This window comes from Lepisma saccharinum, chromosome 30 (genome assembly GCF_977018435.1).
Source record: "Lepisma saccharinum chromosome 30, izLepSacc3.1, whole genome shotgun sequence".
In the NCBI taxonomy this organism is placed as follows: Eukaryota; Metazoa; Arthropoda; class Insecta; order Zygentoma; family Lepismatidae; genus Lepisma; species Lepisma saccharinum.
The window spans coordinates 29,497,035-29,522,847 of record NC_139258.1 but is presented as its reverse complement, the minus strand read 5'-3'; the positions used below and the strand labels follow the sequence as shown (position 1 = coordinate 29,522,847).

Below are 25,813 nucleotides of genomic sequence, written 5' to 3'. Positions count from 1 at the left end.
ACTGGCCAACTTGCACTTGGAGGTTTTACCACACAGTCCTTACAGTCCAGATTTAGCCCCCAGTGATTCCCACTTGTTTGGTACTCTTAAAGAGCATTTGGGCAGGATGCACTTCCAGACAGATGAGGAACTCAAGAACGCTGTCCTGCAGTGGTTACGACACCAACCTACTTCTTTCTACGCCAATGGCATCAAGGAACTTCCACATCGATGGCAGCGGTGTCTGGATGTTCAGGGGGAATACTTTGAGAAACTGACATAGTTTGGTGCTTCTATGTATGTATATTTCCTGTCTAGAAATAAAAGTCTTGGTCAACCTTGAACAACCCTTGTATATTTTGGTGTTGCTTGAAAAAATTCTGGAAACCAGAACGAAACGTCGCAGATAAAATAAAATAAAAAACACTAGAAATAACTGTGTTAGATTATTTTGCATTTATCAATTGTGTGATTCAATGCAAATGTTAAAAATGAATAAAATTAATCAATGAAGGTATTACTATTTACATGCTTTAAAGCAATTAAAATTCTTACTTAGGAAGCACTTTTTCTTGTGGGTATTTTTTACCCACTGCACATCCTTATGTTATGGTAGAGAGTGCTCACTTTACTGTCTTTTTTCTCATCCTTTCTCAACTTTATCTTTGCACAATGAAATAAAAATGTTCAAACTTAATAGAATTTCTTCTGGGTATTTTTTACCCAGCATGCATCCTTACATCCTAGCAGAGAATGTATGTCCTGTTGAGTCAAGAAATTAAGTTCTAAGAAAACTAGTAAGTTATGCTTGCTTCTTTCAGGATGACTTGGAAAAAGCTGAAGAACTGAGAACAATAGGTCTGCAGCTGATATATAGCAATCATTATGCAGTTGATTCAATCCAGCCAAAGTGTGTTGAACTCCAGAGGATGTGTGATATATTTACTGATAGACTTCAGAGAAGGTTGGATGTCCTTCGAAAATGTAGAGATCTTCAGGAAAGAATAGAAAAGGTAAGGTATTTTCCATTGCTAGTAGGAATAGATATTTTTGCTTATAGAGTGAAGACATAGAAACATATTTTCATTCATGTGAAAAATTCACAAAAGAAATACAAGGCCTGCAAAAAAGATCAAAGTTGTGGTGGCATTTTGTATTATTGACCTTGACAGCATTCTGTATGGTGGGTGAATGTCCCATCAGTGCATTCAGTAGAGTGAAGGTGTATGTTCAATTAAGTAACTGGAAGATCAGGGAGTTTGTGTGAGCGAGAGTGAGTGTATGCATAAAATCATTGCAAAATTGAAGATATTATGGAATGCTTATGGTGCGGATTATTTAAATTGCAAAAAATGCTATGATCTGTATCAATTTTTCAAATTGAGTCGAAGGTTCACCATCTAGATGTATATATCACTATGTTGGAATGAGTTCTGACTTGTGAAAAACATTATCTCACAGTACATCAAGTTGCTAATGATGGAGGCATCAATGTGGGTTTATGTTACACTGTTTCAACTGAAACTGTACATGCACAGTGTTGCTGGAAAATTTGTACCCCATCTCTTAGACAAGCAGAAAACCAGCTGTTTCACAGGGTGTCAGGAGTTGTTAAACACTTGACACCAACTTGCTTGAACATGTGATAACAAGTGATGAAACCTGATTTACATGGTTTCAGTTTCGAGACAAATGTGCAATCATTGAGTGAGTTTGAAAATCCTTCTCTTAGCCCAAAAAGGCGTACACAAGTCAATCCAAAGTGAAGGTGTTAATTGTATTTTTCGACTGCAAAGACATCATCCCTCATGTGTTTGTACCACACAGTTGTTCAGTCATCAGAGTACAAATTGCATATCATGAACGTTTACAAGAGAAATTAAGGTGCAAGAGACCAAGGTGAGGAAAACAAAACCTGAGTGATGAATCATGATAATATTCATGCCCACTCTTCTCTCCTCATCCATGAATATTTGGCAAAATGCAAGATGACTGTGGCCCTTCAGCCTCTTTATTTGCCAGATTTGTCCCTGCACAACCACTTACTCATTATTTTGAGTTTGGTTTCTTTTTGAACAGCCTTCATATAATGATAGTTTTTGCAATTTTCCATGTCACCACAAGACACTTGGTGAGCAATCACTTAATGTTTCTCAGTGTTTTGAAACTGTAAGCGTGTACTTTTGTAATTACTTATAAATGTAATACAATACAAGTAAACAAGAACTAAAAGCTTTATGCAATATCTGTACTCAAGGTAGAGCATAAACATTAAACAATTTGTTTTACTGTATATCTGAGTGGAGAAGGTTACATTATTTAGAACTGTATAATTTGTATTCATGTCTGGATATTATTAGAATAATTAAATCAAGACGACTTAGGTGAGCAGGCTATGTGGCACAAATGGGAGAGGAAGGAACAGTGTACAGGATTCTTGTTTGGAAACCTGATTGGTAAGAGACCTGTAGGAAGGCCAAGGCGAAGATGGAGGGATAACGTTGAGATGGACCTAAAGGAAATCGGTAAGGGTGGAAAAGATTGGATTGACCTTGCCCAAGCTAGAGACAGATGGACGGCTTGTGTTGCTGCAGCCATAAACCTTCAGGTTTAAGAAGGCTATAGAGTTAGTTAGTTATATATCTTATATTGTACTCTCATTATAATCAAATCAATGATTACTCCTGGTGTTCAATTGTAATAGTTATTTGTCCTCATATAATTCAGTCACTCACACAAATGTTCTTTCTTTCTTCAGGCTAATAAATGGTGTGCAAGAGGTGTGGACCTGTTAGCTTCCCAACAAATAGAGAAGTGTTCATCTCCAGAATTTGCTGAACAAGCCCTAATTGAACTTGAGGAGTTTATGATGAGCTCATCAGACTTCAAGTTAAACAGTCCAAAGGAGTTCAGGAACATTTTTAAAGATATGATCACTCCTGAAACAAAGGCCTTGGTTCAGCAGGTATGTGTGTGTAGTTAACAGGTAATTATTAATGATTTTCAAACTGTCTGAAATTTTAACATCAGTTTTTTTTTTTCAATTACATACACACACACAGTTATATGTATAAACACACACACAGGGCAAGTGTAACTTCATCATAATAGGTTATTAGTTTTGAAACTAATGATAATTGTACAAACTCTCAATGCAACTTAACAAAATCACAAGATTGAGTTTTGTAGGAAACATTTTTATGTGATAATTTGAACATCTCTAGTGCTCTTCTGCATTTATAATCAGGTTCAAATAACATTATTTACTTTTAGTCAACTTTTGCAGGAATTTTTTTGTTGTTATTTTGTCAATGGGTTTTGAAATGGAAGGCATGAACAAGTCTCTTTGTTTTGAGGAAATTGTGTGGGAAACATTTTTTGGTACAGACTATCATATTCAATTGAGAGCCTAAAAACTACTTTTCGTTATTCCAATTATTCTAATTGTATTGTAACAGGAGTAAAAAGTATTATGGACACTTAATGCATTTAAAAAATGGTCTAGGGTATTTTTGACTGTCATGCGGGACACCCAGGTTCAATTCCCGGGCTGGGCAATCTAAGGTCTGAATTTTCCCAGCCTTGTCCCCACACAAAGTGGCTCTGGGGCTCATCAAGTCTCAATTAAATGGGTACCTGAGGGCATCCCTAGGGAGTAAGGCAGCTGGAACATGGTGTTGATCATATCACCTCCAAAATGACCGAGATTGATAGAATGTGTGGGGCCTTACCCCCACATCCCCCTATATATGCCTCATGGCATGGTGCAAGGTGCATAGGGAACTTTACCTTACTTTTACATACATTCACAAAACCTAGATGGATAATCACTGAGACTAGAAAATAGAAAAGAATTGATATTTTATACATTATGTATTTCAGATCCAGAATAGTTTATTACGAATTTAAGCATGGAGAGAAATCTGAAATCTATTTTGCGTCATTTGTTTGGTACAGTTGTTTGAAATTAAGAGTAAAGCAAAACAATGCCCTTGAAGAGTTAGAAATTTTCAAGTTACTTCCCTGGCAGGACAGTATGTATGTTCAATATACCACCTTTTTACTGGTCCCATCATTTTTTGGTGAGGTGATAGTTTGTGCAGTTTATTACATAGTATGAAATTACATACTGTACATATATGCATCTAAAAATCTCGGCTCTAATAGAGTAATATTAGGGAGATTGAGACCAACACCAGTTGAGATTATATCATGCTTAAAAGCCTAATTTATGATTCTATAAATCTCTTTTTGTACATAATGTCTGAAACAATAAAAATTTCCAAGTCAGTAATATAAGCGTAGTTTAGTTTTCTGTTATGCATTTTGTGCTTTGTTACTGATGAATTCTTCATAACGAGTATTTAAAAAATAATCTATTATGAAAATAGTACTGAGGAACTCATTTTAATGTTCATGTAAAAATTGAACCCATTATATCTAATTGTACAAATTGCAAATTACATAAATCTTTAAATATACACAATCTCCCGAAACATCCATCTATGTACACTATGAACATTTGTGGAAATGATCAAGATACACCAAAATGAATTATGTTGAAGGTGCATGAATTTTCATGCAGGTTAAAAAGATTTGATTCAGAAATGATATTCAGTATTTATTATTACTACCATGTGTTTTATGTAGGGGTTTAGATATTTGTTTTAAGTTATTTATTATTTTAATCTTTGCATTTATTGCTTTTAATTGTTTTTACAGATTTTAATGAAAGTTGAGGACATAACAATGAAAGCAGAAAGTTGGAAAGCAGTGCTAAGAAAAAGAAAAGATACATTTCCGTAGATAAAATAGCTTTAACACTGGCCAACTGTTGAAAATTATATTCAGTTCTTCATGTGATTTTACAAAAGACTCATTTGTATCAGATTTTTGCTTAATATTTGTTTCAAATTTGCATAAAAATAATCATGTCAAGTGCTTTTTTTTCTGTTTTAGAGTAGAAATATTTATTTTTTATATCAAAGTATTTTATTTTAAAAACTACATTTCAATTATATCTTGTGGTAATGAGGATACTATCTTGTCTTTATAGTGATCTAATCAAATAGTTTAAAAGCTTTGTTTTACAATTTGGAAACCTAAACTTACATGCCCAGCCAAAAAGACAAATAAGAAATTGCTAGATGAATGCATATACAAAAATGATTTGTTACCCTCTTTTATTTCTGGTATTACAATTGATTACATTTCAGGGAAGAAAAACTGTGCAATATTACCATATTTTCAGTATTTTTATCAGTGCTTGAAGTGAGGTGGGATGTGGGGGGATGGCATCCCCAGGTTGCAAATTTATTTTTTGCAAATCCCCAGCTGTCTTATTGTCACCATGTTAAACCATAGTAGCATCCCCCAGGTAACATTTTCCACTTCAAGCACTGATTATTATTATTATTATAAAATATAATTTTTGGTAATGCACTTACCATCATTGAAATTACTTTTAATAAAGTTAGAATTCATTGAAATTGGTGATCTAGTTGGTAGGATGTCTGACTGCTGTGGAGGAGATCCGGGATCGATTCCCAGAGTGGGTGATGTAAGGTTGGAATTTTTCCGGCCTTGTTCTCCATATAAGGGGCTCTGGGGCTCACCAAGCCTCAAATCAATGGGTACATGGGGCAACCCTGGATGGCCAGTGTGTGCTACTGATCACATCACCTCCAAAAATGGCCGAGATAGAGAATGTGTGGGGCCTTACCCTCCGCATTCCCTAAAATAGGCACGGTGCTATATGCACCTTTACCTTACATAGAATTGATTGAAATTATCATACTTCTAGTATTTTTATTTTATATGAGTACCTGAAACGGTGTAAACTATAATCAGTGGTGGTCGTGCATTACCATATATGGTAACGGAACTGTGTGTTTAACTAAAATCTTCTCCTTTATTGTCACGATGTTTAGGTTCTTAAAAGGATAGATGATGTACAATTGATGTGTGAAAAGAGGAAAAGTAGTCTGAAGAAACTGGTGTCGAAGCCACCCAGACCCGTTCAGCCAGTGCCTCCTGAACCTGCTGTTCCATTGCAGAACCCAGTTGGTTATCTTTCATCCTCAGCTAGTCAGGTAGTGCTTTCAAACACTATGGTACAGGCAGCCACATCCTCTTCTTCCGTGACTTGCATTTCAACATCTGTTTACACTAACGACAGCTCAGGGAACTCTTCCGCAAGTCACTGCCCTCCGCCAAAATCGCCCAAAGTTTTCAGGAAGGCCAAGACATTACCGAAGGTGCTTAAATCCTTGGTGCTTGCATGTATAGAGGCCTTTTCTGTTTTTTTTTTCTTTGCAAGTTTAGACATGCATCAAGAATGTTCCCTAATATTTTCCCCACACATTTGTAGGGTTGAGCCAATACTGGTACTTTTACCAATTCCCACCAATAACGATGCTTGAACAGTGTATCAATTTAATGTTGTTCACAGTATTATAAATTAAAGATTGGATATACGAGGGCTGTGGCATAATTCATGGCAACTATTTTATTTTCACGAGAACCCAAACAAAAAATCGAAATAAGAATGGAAGAGGACACTTTATGGAATTGAACAATGTATGAACAAGGCAGTATATCAATAAATACCTTGTAATTTAGCTTAAAATTCTGTGATGATGTTACTTTTATAAGTACATATCATTCATGTATTCTGGTTCGATAGAAAAAAATGTTTAAATATAGAATTTCTTTTTCAAAGGCAGAATCCATTAGTCAGCTGGTTACGTAACATAATTTTGGGTTTAACAAATCATTCATGTTCAAGGAACATATGCAAATTTTATATTGGATTGGTGAAACATTGGTTAGTATCAGTAGGTTTTGTATGGGTTCTTTCAGTATCGACACAAATTTCGTATTAATCCATCCTTGTTATTATTGATATTTAAGTATTCCATTGCAATTATACTACATAATCTACCAGAGTTTTGGTTTAATCTTAGCATATGGGAAGTTTCCGGGCAAGAGCTTTTCAAGTGTGCAGTGACATACAAAAAAAAAGGGGGGGATGGAAACTGCTTGTAGAGATTTGAGGTTTTCTTTATTTTTATTTTTTAAGAGAAAGACCAGCTTCTTGTTGGAAGTGAAATATTTTTATTATCCATCCCAGCAAGCGTGATTAGAAAATAAAGAATAAAAATTGAAATTCTGCCTGATTATATTTATTTAGTTAGTCGGTATGGTCCAACCAAATCTAATTGGGTTTCTATCAATATTGAATGTCAATCTATTAGTTCCTGTGAAAATCCTTTCTGTTCCACCTAGAATAATTCAAACATCAATCTATGACAAACAGTTCGCATTCAGTATATATATATTTTTTTTATATCAATATATTTGAAAAGCCTGTGCTCAAATTGAGAAATTCCTTTAGGGAAAAAAAAAGAAGCTTCCAATGAACATCCAATACTCCTATTGCACTGAAATTCAAGTATGCCATACCTACATTTATATATGAGAAATTAAAACAAAATTTAATATCATGGGACCGATCTTTAGAAGTTAAAATATTCCAAGAATTACTTAAGAGATTAGTCAGAATATTAAAACAAAACTCACTTTTACTGCACAGTGTTGGTGCAAAATTAAATAAAATTACACAATTTGCATAATTTACAGGATAATTGGACATGGAAGTGTCATGCAACATTTTTGTGGACCCCAGGAGATATCTAGACTTCAGAAAAATATCAGTCAGTATTGATGATTAAATTAGAACCAATACTTTCTGATATACGTACTACCGGTATCAGCTGGTACCAATACATTGTCATCTCCATGAGCTCAGCCATACCCACTTATTTATCCAAGCCATATGGTTTCAGTTGCTACTTATTTGCATACTTATTTCTGAACACATTGTCACATTTTTTAAAATGCATTTACCCTCCTACCTCTTCTGTTGTTTTCTTTGCTACTTTTCAGCTATATTGTCATAAGATGTAATGTGCCTAGTGCATCTTATAAATTGCTTCTATAGTGGTAGTAACTTTTACATTATCAGTTACTCGACAGAGCTTCTTTATGGGTGTTTTGTGGAAGCGAGCATGCTTTGTAAATTTAATATACTAACACTAGTATTAAAACTCATTTCTCTGGGCTTATGTATGCTTAGATACTGCACGAACAAATATCTGAATGTATAGTTAGTTCTCTTTCACATTTTTAAGAGGATTGATCATATAAAATAATCTCTAACCAACATACGAGTAGTTTCAACTTGTAAATAAGTAGTAATCAAGCAAATTATAGTTAGCTAATTGATGTCATAATTAATTAACGAATAAGTTTAACCTTTACTCATGAACTCGCAGCAGATGTATTTGGACATGAAGAATCACGCTTCAATTGTGTTTTATGCTCCTCTAGGTCAATCATTTTGATTTTTTTTTAAGATAATTTGCATCTAGAGCCATACCTCATACAAGAGTGTATTGACAGAGGCCCCAGGTTCGAATCTCAGTCTGGGAATGGGTGTGTTCTTTGTGATTGTCCCTTAATCAATTTCATCCTATCATCACTCATCCCTCATCCTAATCATCATGATTAGCCAAAAGTGGCAGAAAAGGGATCATAAATAACAAAAATCAAAGAGTGTATTGCTTTGAATATACACTCCTCACAACAAGTTTGAAATATTATTATATTAGGCAATAGGTGATATAGGCACGGTGGCATACGAGGTGGCTAGAAAAAAACGGACTGTTGCTACAAAATCTTTTATTGGTTATTTTGTACAATACGTCCATTATCCCCTTCATAGTACTCCCCTGAACTATTGATACACCGCTCCATACGAATCTTCCATTGCTGGAAATCATTTTCTGAAACCATGTTCATGACCTCCGTCGCTTTTGTTTTCACAGATTCTACGGTCATAAATCTGGTTCCTTTCAGTGCTGATTTGACCTTTGGGAAGGAAAAAAGTCGCACGGAGTGAGATCCGGCAAATAGGATGGATGTTGTAACACTGGGATCCCATGCTTGGGCAAAAAAATCTTGACTGACAATGCCGTGTGGGCAGGAGCATTGTACTGATGAAGAATCCATAACTTGCTTTTCAACAAATCAGGTCGTCTTCTTCTTACTCGCCCACGAAGGGTCATCAGCACCGTAATGTAATTATGTTGGTTGGTTTGTAATAGCTCGAATACTCAAGCGACGATCTTTTTGAAACAATTCAACGATATTTGCATTGTTTGACTCCATTTTTGACGTGCAAGGCTGTCCAGGAAAAGAGTCATCCGCGATCACTTCTCATCCACCTTTAAACCTTTGGAACCACTCGCACACTTGCGTGCGTGATAAACACTAATCTCCGTACACTTCCTTCAACAGACCATAAGTTTCTGTGGCGGATTTTCCGAGTTTCATAAGAAACTTCACATTGATACGCTGTTTCACTTTCACACTTAATTTCTTTTCCAACGGAGCACAGATGTACAGCACTTTGTCCACAAGCTACAGCGGAACTTAGTGCTGCGCACCCTGGGCAATCACACAGTCAATAGGCAGGATATCACGTTATACACCCGCTTGCCCTTGACGCGCTTGCTGTTTGCAGACAGCAACATCAATCCGTTTTTTTTCTAGCTAGCCACACCTCATATGTCTGCGAAAAGACTAGAAGGTCCACCAGACAGATACCATGTGTTGTTGCATTTCAAGGCTGTGAGGAGTGTAATAAAAATAAAAATAAATAACTTTGTCAGGGCATGGCAAAGATCACTTTTGCTGTTTAGTCTGGTGGCATTGTTAAGAAGGAATAAAATTGCAACGTTCATAGGCCCAGTGCATTTGTGCTGTAAACATGGTCCCCAAAACCAAGTTCCCCAACTATTCCACATTTTCCAGGACTTTTTAATTAACATTCCAGACCACCCTAAAATAATTGTTACATCTTCAACCTTGCATACTATTCAAATGAATAAAATAATAATAATAAAAAACAATTATACAAGATATTCCCCCCAAAAAATAATTCATTAGAAAGAAAATAGTTTTCTATCCTCTTGAACCATAATACTGTAATTTTCCTGACTTCTCTGGGATTGCAAGGTTGGAGTGTGAACCCTGCATAAAAGGCATACAAATGTCTTGCAATAACTGAAATTCTTATCTTCAGTATTGTCTGTCAATTAAAGTTTGATTGATTTCTTCTTCTCTTACCTCTAGTATTATTTCTAGGTCTGAGAAATTGTCAATACTCTCACTTATTTCAACTGATAGTGATACTTGAAAGTGGTTAAGAATATTTGTAAATGTTATGTACTTAATATGTATTCAATTGCAACTACAGCATATCAATCTATGAGAGTTTTGCTTTAAAAATGTATAGGTTCATGTATCATTGATTGATTGATTCAGTTGGTGTTTTAAATCCACTTTATGCACAGTAAGGCTAATTGGGACTGGAGCTGCAGTTTAAAGTGGGATCCGAACCACTATGTGCCTCCACTGGGTATCAAACCCGGGAACCCTTGATAACAAGGTGAAGACGCTACCACTACGCCATCGGGAAGGCCCTAGGTTCATGTATCAGATAATCAGAATGTTAATACATGTTAGAGTTAATGTTAATATATCATAAAATCAACTTAACTGCAAAATTCATGAAAATTACAGATTTTGCACCAGTGTTTATATTCCGCAAATGTGTTTCTGACATTTTGATAAACCTTGCAAGATACGTAAGACTCCAGAAGAGGATGAATCATCTCAACCTAATTACCTCCTTCATAACCTATATTTTTCATTTTACAGTACATAAATTTCCATCTTTACGATGTTATTTACAAATCACGAAGAGCATTTATGCTTGAGATGAAACTTTGCAAAATGTTCATAAATTTCATCTAGAAAATTATGATATTTTAGTAGGGATGATATCTATGCTGATGCTGGTGTATTAATATTGCAAAGTAGCGTGAAAAAAGTTTGTTATTTTTACTCCACATGTTGCCAACATGTTAAAAATTAAATAAAATCACAACATGTCGTCCTCCAAATTTTTGGATAGGCCTCGGTCCTACTTCAGGGATGGAGAAATAAATGACGTTGTGCAAGGGGTAAAATAGTGAAAAGCAATTGAAAAGTGTAAAAGTTCGATGTCTTGATCATGTCACTTAAGCAATCATCCATGCAGTTACCTCTGAATGATAAAATTCACTTTTTAACCCCTTTTTAATTCCCTTCAACTACTTTAACCCTGATTTTAACACTTCCGTGACATTAATCTTGTTTTTAATTTCAAAGTGTTGGTTTAGATTTACTCACACACATTAACAGTTATTTTTCTGAAGTCTGAATATCTCATAATGCCCCCACAACACTTTCACAGTGTCTAACTTTCCTGGAAATCATGCAAAATTTGAAATTTTCCTTTATTTTTTCACAAGTATTGTGTGAAAAAAGATTTTGTGTTTAAAGCTATTTTAATATTCTGATGTAATTATTTTAATATTTTAAAGCAAAACTCTGGTACATCGATGTGGTATATTTGCAGTGGAATACTTATACATTAATTTTAATTCATATACTGGACAACTTTTAATTGCTACAGCGTTCAAGTATTGGTATGAGTAAAAGTCAGTCAGAGTATTGGTATCAGTAGCCTAAAATTAAGTGATCATTTTCACTTAGTTGCAGTTTTGCTAATGTTAACTTAGTTGTTATTACGAATCTTGATTTAGTCTGTCTATTTTTTGCTATTAAATGCACCAAAAATAGACAAATACCAAGATTTTTTATTTATTTATTTTTATTAATTTTTCCTTTTATGCATTTTATGCATTATAAATATTCCATCCCGTGCATGGTTGAGGATGAAAGAGTAATAACAGGGAATGGAGCACTCTAACAATTTTTTGTAGATTTTAAAATTAACCAAATATTAACACATGAGTATCTATAGTTTTTTATTTTCCAATTTTAATATATTGATGAAATTATGATACATAAATTGAAATAATATTTTCATTTCCCGTATGAAGTATGTATATTAAATATGTGATGTGAAAAGTTATGCATGTGCATGTTTTGCTTCAGTAGCTACATTTCAAATTGCTATGCACGTGCAGTTAATTGCAGTTTGCTTCACCTACTTTTCCTAGAATAGATCAATTAGTTGTATTGTAGACATGTATTGAATGTACTTAGTATAATTACTTGTTGACCTAATCTCTTAACTGGTAAAATGTCTCTGTATACAATACTTTAGTGCAGATGTTTTTTTAAAAATTTATTTTATGTTCTACACTAGCCTTTATATAATTACATTATCATTTGTCCTGTTATTTTAACTTGTTTTGAACACTAAATTGAGTACCAGATAAAAGAGATAAGGGAGTTAAATTTCATGAATTATACTTGTCATCATGATTCAAGTTATTATTACTGTCTTGTCATTAATATTAATAAGCAATAACAAGTAGCAGCACTACAGGGTGAAGCAGGTCAGGTTAATACCTTCTGCCTGGTTGATCAGTATACCCTTTGCTACTCCCTAGCAGAAAACAAGGACCCCCCCCCCCCCCATTTCCCACAAACCTTTTCTAACACAATCAATGAGCAATAGTAACTCTGCACTGATGTTAATAAAACTCTTCCTTTATAGACAAATGATATGGAAAAATGTTGGTTTGCAAAAATTGTAGGATATTATTGAGTTTTATCAGTTAAGAATCAGTCGGTTGTGTTCTAAATGTTATATAGTTGTTGAATTATAATAGATTATGATTATGTTTTCTGTAGCTGAAATAATTGTTGTTTATTCCTTTAATGTATCCAGTGATATTCTTTCTTAATTTATTTTTCAATTGTAATAATATAATTTATGTGATTTTAATTTTTGAAGCTGTATTGTTACATATCAAAAACTTCAGGTCTATTACTATTTTATACAATTTATTTTAAGTCAGTCTGTAAGACATTTCACTGTATTGTCTTTAATATTATTGTAATACACATAAAATGTATGTATAGAACAAATAACATTTCTATCCAATATCACTTAAGTTGCCATTTTGGCAATGATTTCTGTGCTGATTTATGCATTGCAGATATTATTCATACATGCATTCACTAATTTTATCATAAAAAATATTGGAAATTGTTCTTAAAATTGTAGGATGTGGTAGGTAACCTCTTGAAATACTGTGTATTTTTGTACATTCTGTTGGTTGCATGTCTTGTTTAACTTAACTTTACACAGCGTAAAATTTAATGTTAAAATGATTTTCTATTTAGCCACATGGTTCTTACAAAAAAAAAAGTTTCTGTAATAATATTTTTTACAGAACTTTTATTTTATTTTGTCCATCCTACATTCTCAATATCAAGTTTGTTTATTCTATGCTCAATATGCTTTTATTATTGTTAATCTTATAGAGGAAAGATTAATCTCATATTTGACTGTTTTATTTGCTTTGCATCCTATTTCAACACAAGGATATTAGTTATTGTCGCATCATTCCACTTGTGGGCCATTAATGAAATTTTGGTGTAGGTTGTCTTTGCCAGAGATCTTGTTTTCAGATTATATGTGCATGCAAAGGGAAGATAGGAAAAAGTATATTACTTGCGATACGTATCCAAAATTATAGTTCCATAGTATATGTGCAATTAGTTACTCTTCCGTAGCAGGAATATTCATTACTATTGAAAAACTTATTTTCTAGTACAGTTTTTATTATTTTGCAAGCCTAGAAGAATGCTTAATATGAGCAGTGGTGTCTGCCAAATATAAGAAGAAATTTAATGTTTTAATTTTAATTTTATAATGATGATAGTTATAGAAATCACTCCATAAAATCGTTTTTCTTCAAATCCATATCATTATATGCCTTCTCTTCTCTTTCTTGAAAGTGTTTTAAGTTTTTGGTCCAAGTAAGAATTCTGCTAGTCATTTGATAACCAAATAAAGTATTATTAATCACAGCTGTCAGTCTGTGCTACATTAGTCAGAAGTATTTGTCACTAAGAAAAGCTTTACATAAGTTTTAGCTTCTTGTTATACTCCTGTATGCATTAGTACAAATAAACTGAATTAATTATTAAAATATTATTTTTATTCCTTTTATAGTTATACTCTATGTGATCAGAAGTATCCGGACATCCACCTGAAAATAAAGTACAAGTTTGGGCAACCCTCCATCGGGAACACTGGCAGTCAATACAGTGTTGGCCCACCCTTAGCCTTGATGACAGCGTTCACTCTCACAGGCATACTTTCAATCAGGTGCCGGAAGGTTTCCTGAGGAATGGCAGCCCATTTCTCGCAGAGCGCCACAATGAGAAGAGGTATTGATGTGGATTGGTGTGGTCTAGCATGAAGTCGGCATTCCAAAACATCCCAGAGATGCTCTATGGGTTTCAAATCAGGACTCTGCGCAGGCCAGTCCATTAGTGGGACGTTGTTGTCGTCAAACCACTCCCCCACAAGCCCTGCAGTATGGACGGGTGCTCGGTTATGTTGAAAGACACAATGGTCATCCCCGAACTGGTCTTCGACGGTAGGCAGCATGAAAGCTGTTAAAATGTCAAATGTAAGCTTGTGCCGTGACATTGCCATGTAAAGCAACAAAGGGGCCAAGCCCCCTCCAGGAGAAACATGACCACACTGTAACCCTCCCACCTCCAAATTTCACTGTCAGCACTATACAGGCTGGTAGATGTCGTTCACCACGTATTCACCACATCCACACCCTACCATCGGATCACCACATTGTGTACTGTGATTCATCACTCCACACAATGGTTTTCCACTGTTCTATGGTCCAGTTTCGATGCTCCTTACACCTCACGAGGCGGCGTTTGGTATTTGTCTGTGTGATGTTTGACTTATGGGCAGCTGCTCGGCCATGGAAACCAAGTTACCGCACCTTGCGCCAAACAGTAATGGTGTTTGGAGTAGATCCTGATGCAGTTTGGAATTCCTGTGTAATGTTGGCGATGGATGATTGACGATAATGCTGTACGACCCTCTTCAACACTCGATGGTCTCTGAGGTCAACATGGGAGGTTGGCCTGCATGCTTTTGGGTTGTACACATCCCTTCACTATAACAATGGAAACAGTGGACAGAGGGATCCCTTCACTATAACAATGGAAACAGTGGACAGACGGATGTTTAGGAGAGTGGAAATCTCACACACAGACTTCCTACATAAGTGGCACCCAACCAACTGACCACGTTGAAAGTCTGAGAGTTCCTCAGACCATCCCATACTGCTGTCTCACACTGTCTGCAGACTACTGAGTTCGCTGACTATGTGTTCCATGCGGTAGATGGCAGTGCTGTGTCGCCCTCTATGATAAACACACATTTCGCGGTGTGTCCGGATACTTTTGATCACATAGAGTATAAAGTGGTTAATTAAAAAATTACATAGTAGAACCTAGGATGTGAAGAAGTTGAGAAATTATCCTCCTTGCTTCTTGGTGATAGTTGCCTGTTATTTTCACTTATATAGAAGTAAAACGTAACCATATGAGAGTAGTTTAATGACAAACTATTGTTGAATACTATCAGTTTAAAGCAGTTTTAATTTTAGAACTTTTCTTTTTTATGTATTTTTGTTGTTACATTATATTTCTGCTACTTTTGACTAATCATGAGGATGAGAGATGATTAAATGCAATGAAAGAACACTCTCAACAGACTCCCATGCCTACGCCAGGACTCTAACGTAGGAACTTCAGTGGTGAAATCTAAAGTTGCCCACTTAATGTGCTCCTCTTATGTAATGTAGTAGTTAAGAATTACTTTATTTGAATAAAACTTTCACGAGTCTGTGTAAATGGGCTTGTAATATTGTTGTAATTAAGAGCATAGGAACTAACTTGGATGGCTTGTTCATACCAACTGAATAGCATTTGAGATGGTAATTCACATGTGTTTTATAATGTTAAAATATTCTACTATAATTGTGTGAAATAGACTAATGGAATAGTCAGTAAAAATAATATATAAATTCAACATTTTCACTATCCCGATACTAAAAGATCACTTGTATGTAATTGCTACTATGTTTATGTTTGCCATATATATTTTGCCTAGTAAATGGAAGGTTAGCAATTTCAGTACTCTGACAACTGTGTTTCCATGTTTCAGATGCAAATTGATTTGCCTGTAGAAATTAACCAAAAATGTGATCGAAGGGATAGTTCCTCGCCTGAGAGTGAAGGGTCGTTACGGGACCATGAAGTGCTGAAAGCTAAGAGAGGCCATGTTCTTGGTGAACTAATGGATACTGAGAAAATTTATGTGTCTGAGCTTTGTAGTATTTTGAAGGTATGTATCCATTCATTCATGATTAACGCTCATGATGCAGAATTAGTGGGTAAATGATATTGACATGCATATTTTGTTTTTAACAGAAACATGAGATGCTAGATTATACACTGGCATGTTCATTGTATGAGTTCTCACAAGTTGGCAGTACATTATTATACTATATTTTGTTATGAAGGGATTAAAAAATTAAGTGCAAAATGAATTCTTAAAACATTTGAATTGTTTACTGATTTCCTGAGGTAATATTGTCTGCCTCCTACAGTAATTTGTTCTAATAAACCTCTTACAACTCGTGAAGTGTAACCTTATTGTCTGTATCTACTAAAGGGATATAGGGGCTGCACTGGTCTAGTCGGTTGGGCATCTGACTGCCACATAGGAGACCCAAGTTCGATTCCTGGGGTGGGTGATCTAAGATTGAAATTTACTGGCCTTGTCCCTGAATAAAGCAGCTGTGGGACCCATCCAGCCTCAACTAAGTGGCTACCTGGGGGATAAAGGCAGCTGGAGCATAGTGCTGATCACATCACCTCCAATACGACTGAGATGGTTAGAATGTATGAAACCCCTACCCCCACACCACTTTTTTTTTTTTACTAAATGGATATATGCCTCCTTTTTTAGATAAAAATTTCACTAGCTTTTAAAATATAGTTCTCCATACATTTAAATTAAAAGTGTTACCTGAGATTGGATATTGATGAGTCAAGGGGTGGGAAGACTAGAAAGGTACTCTTCCCCCTGGGAAATTTTTTGAGAGCATAAATTGTCTTGTCCTCCCATCATGGTTATTGCTAGATAGTGATACAAACTCTACTTCTAGTAGTTCAAATTTTGTGCCAAGAACAGCCGTAGCATCAAGGATCTTCTTGCAGGAAACAATTTTCACATCAAAGGGTAAAACCGTTGTATACTCATGTATAATGTGCACTTTTTTCCAAAATTTTTGTCCCCAAAAACTGTTGTGCATATTATGCACGGATTAATTCAGACAGCCAACATGAAACTGTACAGTATCATTCCATGATTTTGTGACACTTACATTGATTTTTCATGTTTACAGAACCCTATCATGTTATACTATATCGGTGTAAAGCTTGAATTCTGTAGTTTCTGAATATGGCAAGAGTATTCCCATCAAGATGGTGACACTAATATGCAATGCAGTTGAAATAAGTTCAACACAAAATGAAGGAACTTTCTGATTTTTATGGTACTTGGGATGAAGGATAAGGAGAAAAAGAATACTAATTAAAATGTATTACTGACCAAATAATATGACATATATGGTTTGTGTAAATGCCTTAATGGAAGAAATCTTGTGCTGCTAACTGCTAGTTTGAGGGTCCTGAATGTGCCTCCTATAAATGTTTCGTTAGTCATGAGCCACGGTAGCTCAGTTGTTAGGGTGTCTGGCTACCATGCGAGAGACCCAGGTTCGATCCTCGTTGGGGAGAATCTAGATTTTTTCCACCTGTTCAAGCGGCTCTGGCGCCCACCCAGCATCATATAAAGTGGGTACCTGGAGGAAACTCTGGGGGATAAAGGCAGCCAAGGGTGTGGTGCTGATCACATCACTCCCATCTTTGGCTGTGATCAAGAAAGTGTGGTACGCTAAGTCCACACCCCCTATACGCCTTTCGTGGCTTGGTGCAAAGCACAGGGAGCACTTTACTTTTTTTTTCTTTAGTCATGGAAAAAGTATATATTTTGAAGTTTTTTTCAGAAAAAGTAAATAGGAAATGAGCAAAACCATGTATAAAAGTTTAGAGGTCATGTTCCACAATTTTTCACTTTGTAATGTAATGTTCTGTGACACCAAGAAAAGCAGTGCCGTTGTGGTGGAATTTGAGCATGCACCTCCCGTCACATGGTGTGTGTATCAGTGGTATTTTTTGGGTGAGAAATAACAGAAAATAACTTCCCTCACTGCAAATCCATAATGTAATTTTGATCTCGCTTTCTACTATTACAGAATATGTAAGGTGGTTAAGGAGTGAAAGCTTTGGGATTCTAAAAACAGTGGAGGGAGAGGATATTCTCCTCTTGGTCCACATAGCAACAGGTGACTCATTGAATAGGAATGATGTCATTCACTGCTGATCAGTATAGCAACAGTTTTACATCCTACAACTAAGAAAACAATTTCTTGAACCTGGATTGTACTGCACATTACATACAAGATATAATTGTTTGTCACTTTTCCTCTACACGCACGTGCATTATACATGTGTAAATATGGTATATGAGCATGCATGCGTGTGTACTGTAAATGTTCTTTTATCGCCTCATGATTACCACATGTAAAACACAAGTGAGATTTGTTCATTCTGATTTTTTTTTATTTACAGGGCTATAAAGATGAAATGCTTTGCCCGGAAATGCAGTCATTGATACCTTCAGGCTTATTTGGAAAGTCGGACATTTTGTTTGGTAACCTCGAAGATCTGTTCAAATTTCACAGTGAAGTCTTCCTTCGTGATCTAGAAAACTGCATCACGACCACAGAACTTGTTGGGCTGTGTTTTGTACAAAGAGTAAGTTTTCACTGTTACTTTCCCTGTAACTGGAGTCACTGGTTTCAGATTTCCATTATAAAAATATACAGTAGACTCATGATTATCCGAGCTAATTGGGACCGAGATTACCTCGGATATGGAAATACTCGGATAATATGGAGATAATGTGCTAATAGGTCGTAAATGATGAAACAACACTTAAAACTGTATAGTAATTATTTATTACTAGTACAACATAAATGAGAAGATTACTTTTTCCGCTTAGAATAGGCCTACACAGACTTAAACACCACCGTAACAATCGGATACACCGACAATGTAACGAACACATGCAGCGTGGACGGTGACTTGACTCCATAAACAAACAGGGGTGTGTGTTATGAAGCGTGATGTTTTCCAACCACTCCCTCAGTTATCCCGGAGCCTCGGTTAATTGCGAGTCTACTGTACTGCAAAATAAGTTGAAATTGGTAAAACTCTGCATAAATTTCCAGAAAATTCTGTAAAAATATTTGGAAAACCAAGAAAAGTCAGCAAAGTTGTTCTGGCAAAATAAATGAAAACGTTGATACAGAAAAGCTACATGGAGGGCTGGAATATTTACTTATTTCTAATGGGCTCACCCTCAATGTGTGGTGTTGTATTTACATTCTGGACTCATTTTGATACAAGGTCCACTGATGTACAATGTGGGCCAAAAAGTCCCAATTGGATACTATTTATAGTGCAAGGACATATTGCTCAGAAGTGAAATTGATGTAAAAAGTTGTAGGTTGAAAGGAATTGTTATCCTCCTCATATATGCTGGGTGTTAATATTATCTATTTTCTGATACAGGGTGTCTACCAGTCATGAAAGTTAAGAAAAAGTAATCAACAAGTATGTCAAGTAGTCAATAAAAAGTCAAGAAATTACACTTGTGGTCAAGAATTTCTATCACAATGACTTGATTGATTGATTTAGTTTATTTTCTTCATTTTTCTGCCCCTTTTGGCTAATTGAGAAGATGAAGATGAATAGTGGTATGATAAAATGGATGAAGGGACAATCGTGAACATATAGGGATGACAACACGAGCCCCACATAAGATTATACTGACTGCGAGTCCAGATGCCCGAGCCTCGCCAGTCTGCAAAATGCAGTCCAGGATGCATTAATATGAGGACGGGCTGAAAAGTAATGCCTGTTATTTTTTTGTGACTGTGTAAAGAAATTTTGAATTTTGAGCAACCATGCATTGTCTGAAGAGTACAATGCATGGTTGCTCAAAATCCAAAATGTCTTTACACAGTCACAAAAAAATAGCAGGCATTACTTTTCAGCCCGCCCTCGTAGATAAATGAAGTTTAATTTTCATGTTAAATACAGCTTCAGTTTTCATCTTAACTGGCCTCTTGGTAGAGGTGTTTCATTAAATAAATATTTATTTCCTTAATTTCTAATTTCCAACTTTACCTAAGTAGAGGTCACATAAATAAAGATTAATAAAAACTAAAAAAAAAAAAAAAAGTCAAGAATTTTGCATTTGTCATCTGTCAAACCCAATACTCTAGTTAGGAGTCAGCTTTTCAAATAGAAGTCCATCCAAATACTGTAGTTAAAGGCCACATTGTGGTGGTGTGTGTTACTCACATGTTTGGTTTCGTGACTTATTCAGTTCAATACAGTTTCTGCATTGATTGCCACATTTTCTTTCAAAATAATAATAATAATGCCAATATGCAGTTGTGACTTTTGGCCTAACCTGTTCATGTATTGCTCTTGTGACATATCTCAGATATGAAGTATAAGCCTAGGTAGCTGGCCCCCGTGGCAGAGTGGTTAGCACATCGCACTACGATGCATGGGGTCCCGAGTTAGAATCCTAGCCTGGCGTGGATGTTTGTGAGTGTCTGTTCATCAATTTCATCATATCATCACTCATTCTCATCTTTGCAATTAGCCAAAAGTGGCAAATCAATCAATCTAAGCCTAGGTGTTAGATAAGGAAGATAAACTTTGGACATTAAAATTTATTACGTATGTTTAATGTTAAGTTAAAAGTAAATGTTTCAATGTTAATTTTTTTTTTAGCGAGATGCCTTCCACCGCCTTTATAGTTACTACTGTCAGAATATCCCTCAGTCTGAAGGCTTGCGTAGAGCTGTGGGTGAGCACAACCTCTTCTTCAAGGAGTGTCAAATGAAGCTTGGGCATAAGTTACCATTAGGGGCCTACCTTCTGAAACCAGTACAAAGAATAACCAAGTACCAACTTCTTCTCAAGGTAAGAATGCATTCATTTGCATTAAGGTTATGAAAAAATGCTTGTAGTTTTGAGAAATACCCTACTGTTGTAACAATGAGTTTCAGAAACTGCAACTGTCCCTGGTGCAGGTGTTTTGTTGCAATATGATTTAATATTAAAGGAAAGAGAGGAACAAATATCTCAATGTGAGTTTGTATTACTCTGACAAAATCACTATAAGAACAGTAACAAGACAAGACAACATCCATATTTTTATAAAATGTACAAGAGAAATGTCTTCATTCAATATGAATAACAATTGATTATGTAAACAAGGAAATAACAGTGTTGTAATGTGTTTTGATTAAAATATTGTTGCAAAAATGTTAAAGTAAAATTCCATTGACTTACCAGAACTTTTTTTGTTTTTATGGCACTGAGGAAGTGCCTGTCATGGCTGTTTGTGAGTGTCCTGTCAGAATTGCCTTTCCAGGACAAAATTATGATTTGTGATATTTCATGCTATCATATTGTCAGTACTTGAGCAGATGTTTCCTACATTTGCTGAGAAAATTCTAAACTACTAGTGGTGCTAAGATTATAAGATACTAATGTTTTACTTTGTCACTCCAACTATAAAATAACTAATCCCAAATCAGGTTAAGTGCTACAACTATGACTAATCCAATGTATGAAGTATTCAAAAATATCTCAATGGGCAGGGCATGGTGGATTTCTGGCACTCCCTACTTTCCATGCTGCCCCCTTCAAATTTCTACCATGGTCCTCTAACTTCCCACCTTGTCCAATAAAAACCTGACCATGTTATATATTTATAGTTTTATTTACTTTATTTATGATGAAAAATAATAGGCTTATTTTTAAAATACTTTAAGTTTCACAGTTAAAGAATCCATTTATTCTAGGTATATGTTTATTTAATACCTTCATAATGACATCAAAATAACAGTAATCTAAATTGCTACATGATTTTGCAATATATTTATTATGCCATGCAACAGTAACTTCAATTAATTATTAACTTAACAAATCCAACCCTTTTAAAAGCAAATAGCCATGCTTATGTAATAAAAAAATAAGGTTTTGGAGCCCCGTGAGTGTTCTACCCCAGACAGTTGCCCAGATTGCCCAAAGTTTAAGTCACCCCTGTCAGTGGGAGAGGCTTCATGATGCAGAAAGATCGTGTGTGAATATCTTTCACAATTTTCATATTATAAGCTATGAAAATTAGCATTGTGTGACTTTTGAAACACACTGTATTGTTAATTGCCTATCAATTTCTCTGCACTCTGTAGTGTACACATGAAATAAATAATCAGTACATGGTAGCATCCGTTAGTTTCCAAAATCAATAATATATCTGTGCACAAATAACACAAAGTTATTGTTCAAAGAGAGTAGTAATTTTAAAAGTTTTGACAGGTTAATAATGCTCTATAATGCTTGTGCTAGATCAGATTGAATATTCGTGTATAGTGTGGGATCCTCAGACACAGCAATCCATAAAAAAAATAGAACGAATTCATACTAGATTGTTGGGATATACTGGATGTCTGGAGTGGGACTGGCAGTTTTTACAAGTGTGTTACTTTAATATGGTAAGGATTAGCTAGAAACAAGTTTTATTGGAAGCAGTTACAGCTCAGTATAGTTCCACATGAGTTCCGTTCGTTGCACGGAGAATGTCCAGCCTGTATTCAATCTCCCTCCATGCATTCTGTATCATCTGAGGGGTTACAGAAGCAAGAGCATTCCGAATATGGTCCTGCAATTCTTGTAAATCATCTATCCTTTAGCCAGAATTTGGCTATGATGTACCCCCAAAGAAAAGCCTAGAGGGGTAACATCAATCTTCTGCAGAATATATTTTCGGCTTGTCATCTGGCTTAACTTTGTGCACAAATACACCTTACAAATGTGCTTACAAATGTAACCTTTTGTGCACAACTTTGTGAACAGTGAACCTTGGAATTCCTAGCTGCTTGCTCGCCTCCCATATTGACTTCCATGGGCTACACGTGCTTTTTCCTGCACCAGTGCCATATGTGAGCGACACTAGCACTGCCACCACTAGTTGTACATGTATGAAAATTTGCTGAACCAAACTCACATATAAAAAAAAATTCAGTTTGTTGAAATGTAATAACTATTTAAGAACTGTCCATTACAATCCAGACACCCTGAATATAAAGTACAAATTATATGGCAATTACCCACAAATTGAATCCCATGTGAGCCTTGTCAAATATTTTAATCTAAGATCACTTCACATTACTTAATAAAATCCGAAATAATCATATTGCTGTTCCATCGCCTTGTCACAGCTGGATTTCTACCCCTCCCTCCCTCCCTCCCCCTCATCAAGAAAAATATGACCAAGATAGCAACTCTTCAACCTTCATATGCAATGGCAATATCAGCAATTTTAAATAATGTAGAATATTTAACAATACTGCTAACAGAGAAATGGTCCTGCATTCGATTCCCAGTAGGTGGTGCCCCCTCTCCCCCCCCCCCCCAATGTTGGCATCGGGCCAGTGTCTTGAGGACAGTTGGGGAGCTGATTGAAATAAAAGTAGCAGGCCCCAGTTTCAAAAGCCAGAAAACTGAGCCCTGGCTCCTAGAGAGCTGTATCATCAAGGTAGTTTTTTTTAGCTAATGGAGAAAACCATGTGCATCTATTTTCTCAACTTTATAACTGAAACATCAAAAATAAAATAACATTTACAACTGGTATATTTGTTCAAATGAGTGTTAATATTCATGTATTACATTAATATATAATAGGGATGGGACCGATTAATTGGTACTCTATCGGTATCGGCCGATATAGGCTTATCGGTGTATCGGTAAACTTACCAATTATTTTACCAATCCAATATATCGATAAATATCTTATAATTAAGTGCAAAATTCTGCCATTTTGATGTAATTTTTATGGATAATCTCCATGCCCTTCTTTCTAAAAAAGTAAATGTCTAAATATTCAACTTCTTTTGCACTGCAGTCACCTTGAAACACACATTTATTAAGGAGATCAATGATCATTTCAGGTTCTTCAAGGACCATTTCTAATTTTATATTGGATCGGTAGAATATCGGTTATCGGTATCAGTAAATTTTATATCGGTACTTTATCGGTATCTGCCAAAATTTCATATCGGCCCATCCGTAATATATAACATAATGTTTCATTTATTGTGCAATGAACACCTTAATTGGGCATTGTGTTCAATTGCTTATATAAATAAATAAGTACTATGTAAGTTCACGGTGGCTCAGTTGGTAACGCATCTGACTACCATGCTCAAGGTCCCGGGTTTGATCCCCGGCCGGTTCAAATCCGGGAACTTTTCTAATGTTGGAAGCGGCCCCGGCGCCCACCCAGCCCACACCCCCTATACGCCTTCATGCCATGGTGCTAAGCACAGGGGAACATTTTACCTTTTTTTTTTTTTGTCTATGTAAGTTCACCACAATAATTCACATATACTGGTATGAGTTGTAGCAAATAAGAGAGAAGAAATCACCAGCTCATGCTCCTTTTCTCCACAGGATCTTCTCAAGTACAGTGATGATGGCAAGTGCTGCAAAGAACTACAGGAGGCACTAGACTGTATGTTGGTTGTGTTAAAGTGTGTTAATGATAGCATGCACCAAGTCGCTATTACAGGGTTTGGGGTAAGTAATTCTTTTTCAGTTTTTATTGATATTGTTTTCAAGAAGATTCATGTTACTCTGAGAATTCAGTAATTATAATCCAGGTTTTCATGTAAATATATGATGTATGGACTTCTTTGGGGATCTTGTGAAAGTTTGTACCACTGCTTCCATCCCTCTTTCGTCCGATACTGATTTCTTCCTGCCACACTGACCCAGATCACACACAGTTCCTTCCCTCTCAAACTTGTCACGTAATTTCGTAATTGTTACACGTGACGGTGGCGCAGTATCAAATTCTGTTCGCCATCGTCTCTGCACTTCTTTCCTGTTCTCACATTTCCAAAAATACTTTTAAAATCCACTTCTGTTGCTCAACGGAAAGGTTCCCAGCCATCTTGTCAATTACTTGTCACTACTGGCAACTGAACTGAAATTAAAGAAAAATAAATGAATGGCAACAAGCACTAATCATGACAGATCCAGATACAAAAAGTTCCATCCGGTTATCTGTAATACTTTCTCTGTTATTAACATTCAAATAGTGTAAACGTAAACCCCTTTATGGGACACTCTGTATAATAAGCATGGGAGAGAATAATTAATGCTCTATTGGTATCAACCAGGATGGGTATATTGCTGATAATTTTATTGATCAGATATTTCTATATCTATAGAATGCAGTTTAATGCAAAATTACTTTCTGTAAAGTACATTTTTAAATATGCAGTTTAATTTTGTAAGGCAAAACCTATTGCAATATCTGGTTACATACATTTATTAATGAGATTAATTAATCAGAAAAGGTTTTCAAATAAATGTCTAAATATGCAATTTGTTTTTCTAAGTCCAAACCTGGATACACACTTTAATTGGCCAAAACTAGCAGAAAAGCTGCAAAAAATAAGACAATAATAAATGCATTCATTAATTAATTAAATGAATGATCTTAATGTGATGTTCTCCAAGAGTTATTTGTAATTTTATATTGTCAGTAAAATCAGTCAGGGCATTGACTGTCATGCAAGAGACCCAGGATCAATTCCCACAAGAGATCTTCTTAGGTTGGGAATTTTTCCAATGGTGTCCT

The 25,813-nt window shown here is 35.5% G+C and overlaps 1 protein-coding gene across 4 annotated transcripts in view; it reads left to right on the top strand.

The window, feature by feature from the left end:
- The window catches only part of LOC145981962 (guanine nucleotide exchange factor DBS-like), a 531,521-nt gene that overhangs the window by 490,173 nt on the left and 15,535 nt on the right, over window positions 1–25,813 (top strand). For all 4 annotated transcript variants that reach the window (XM_083115466.1, XM_083115465.1, XM_083115468.1 and 1 more), the window contains 7 exons: window positions 801–992; window positions 2,738–2,944; window positions 5,910–6,071; window positions 16,115–16,294; window positions 18,649–18,834; window positions 20,890–21,081; window positions 24,619–24,744. In XM_083115466.1, the coding sequence (XP_082971592.1) occupies window positions 801–992; window positions 2,738–2,944; window positions 5,910–6,071; window positions 16,115–16,294; window positions 18,649–18,834; window positions 20,890–21,081; window positions 24,619–24,744 (1,245 nt within the window). The remainder of the gene's footprint in view (window positions 1–800; window positions 993–2,737; window positions 2,945–5,909; window positions 6,072–16,114; window positions 16,295–18,648; window positions 18,835–20,889; window positions 21,082–24,618; window positions 24,745–25,813) is intronic.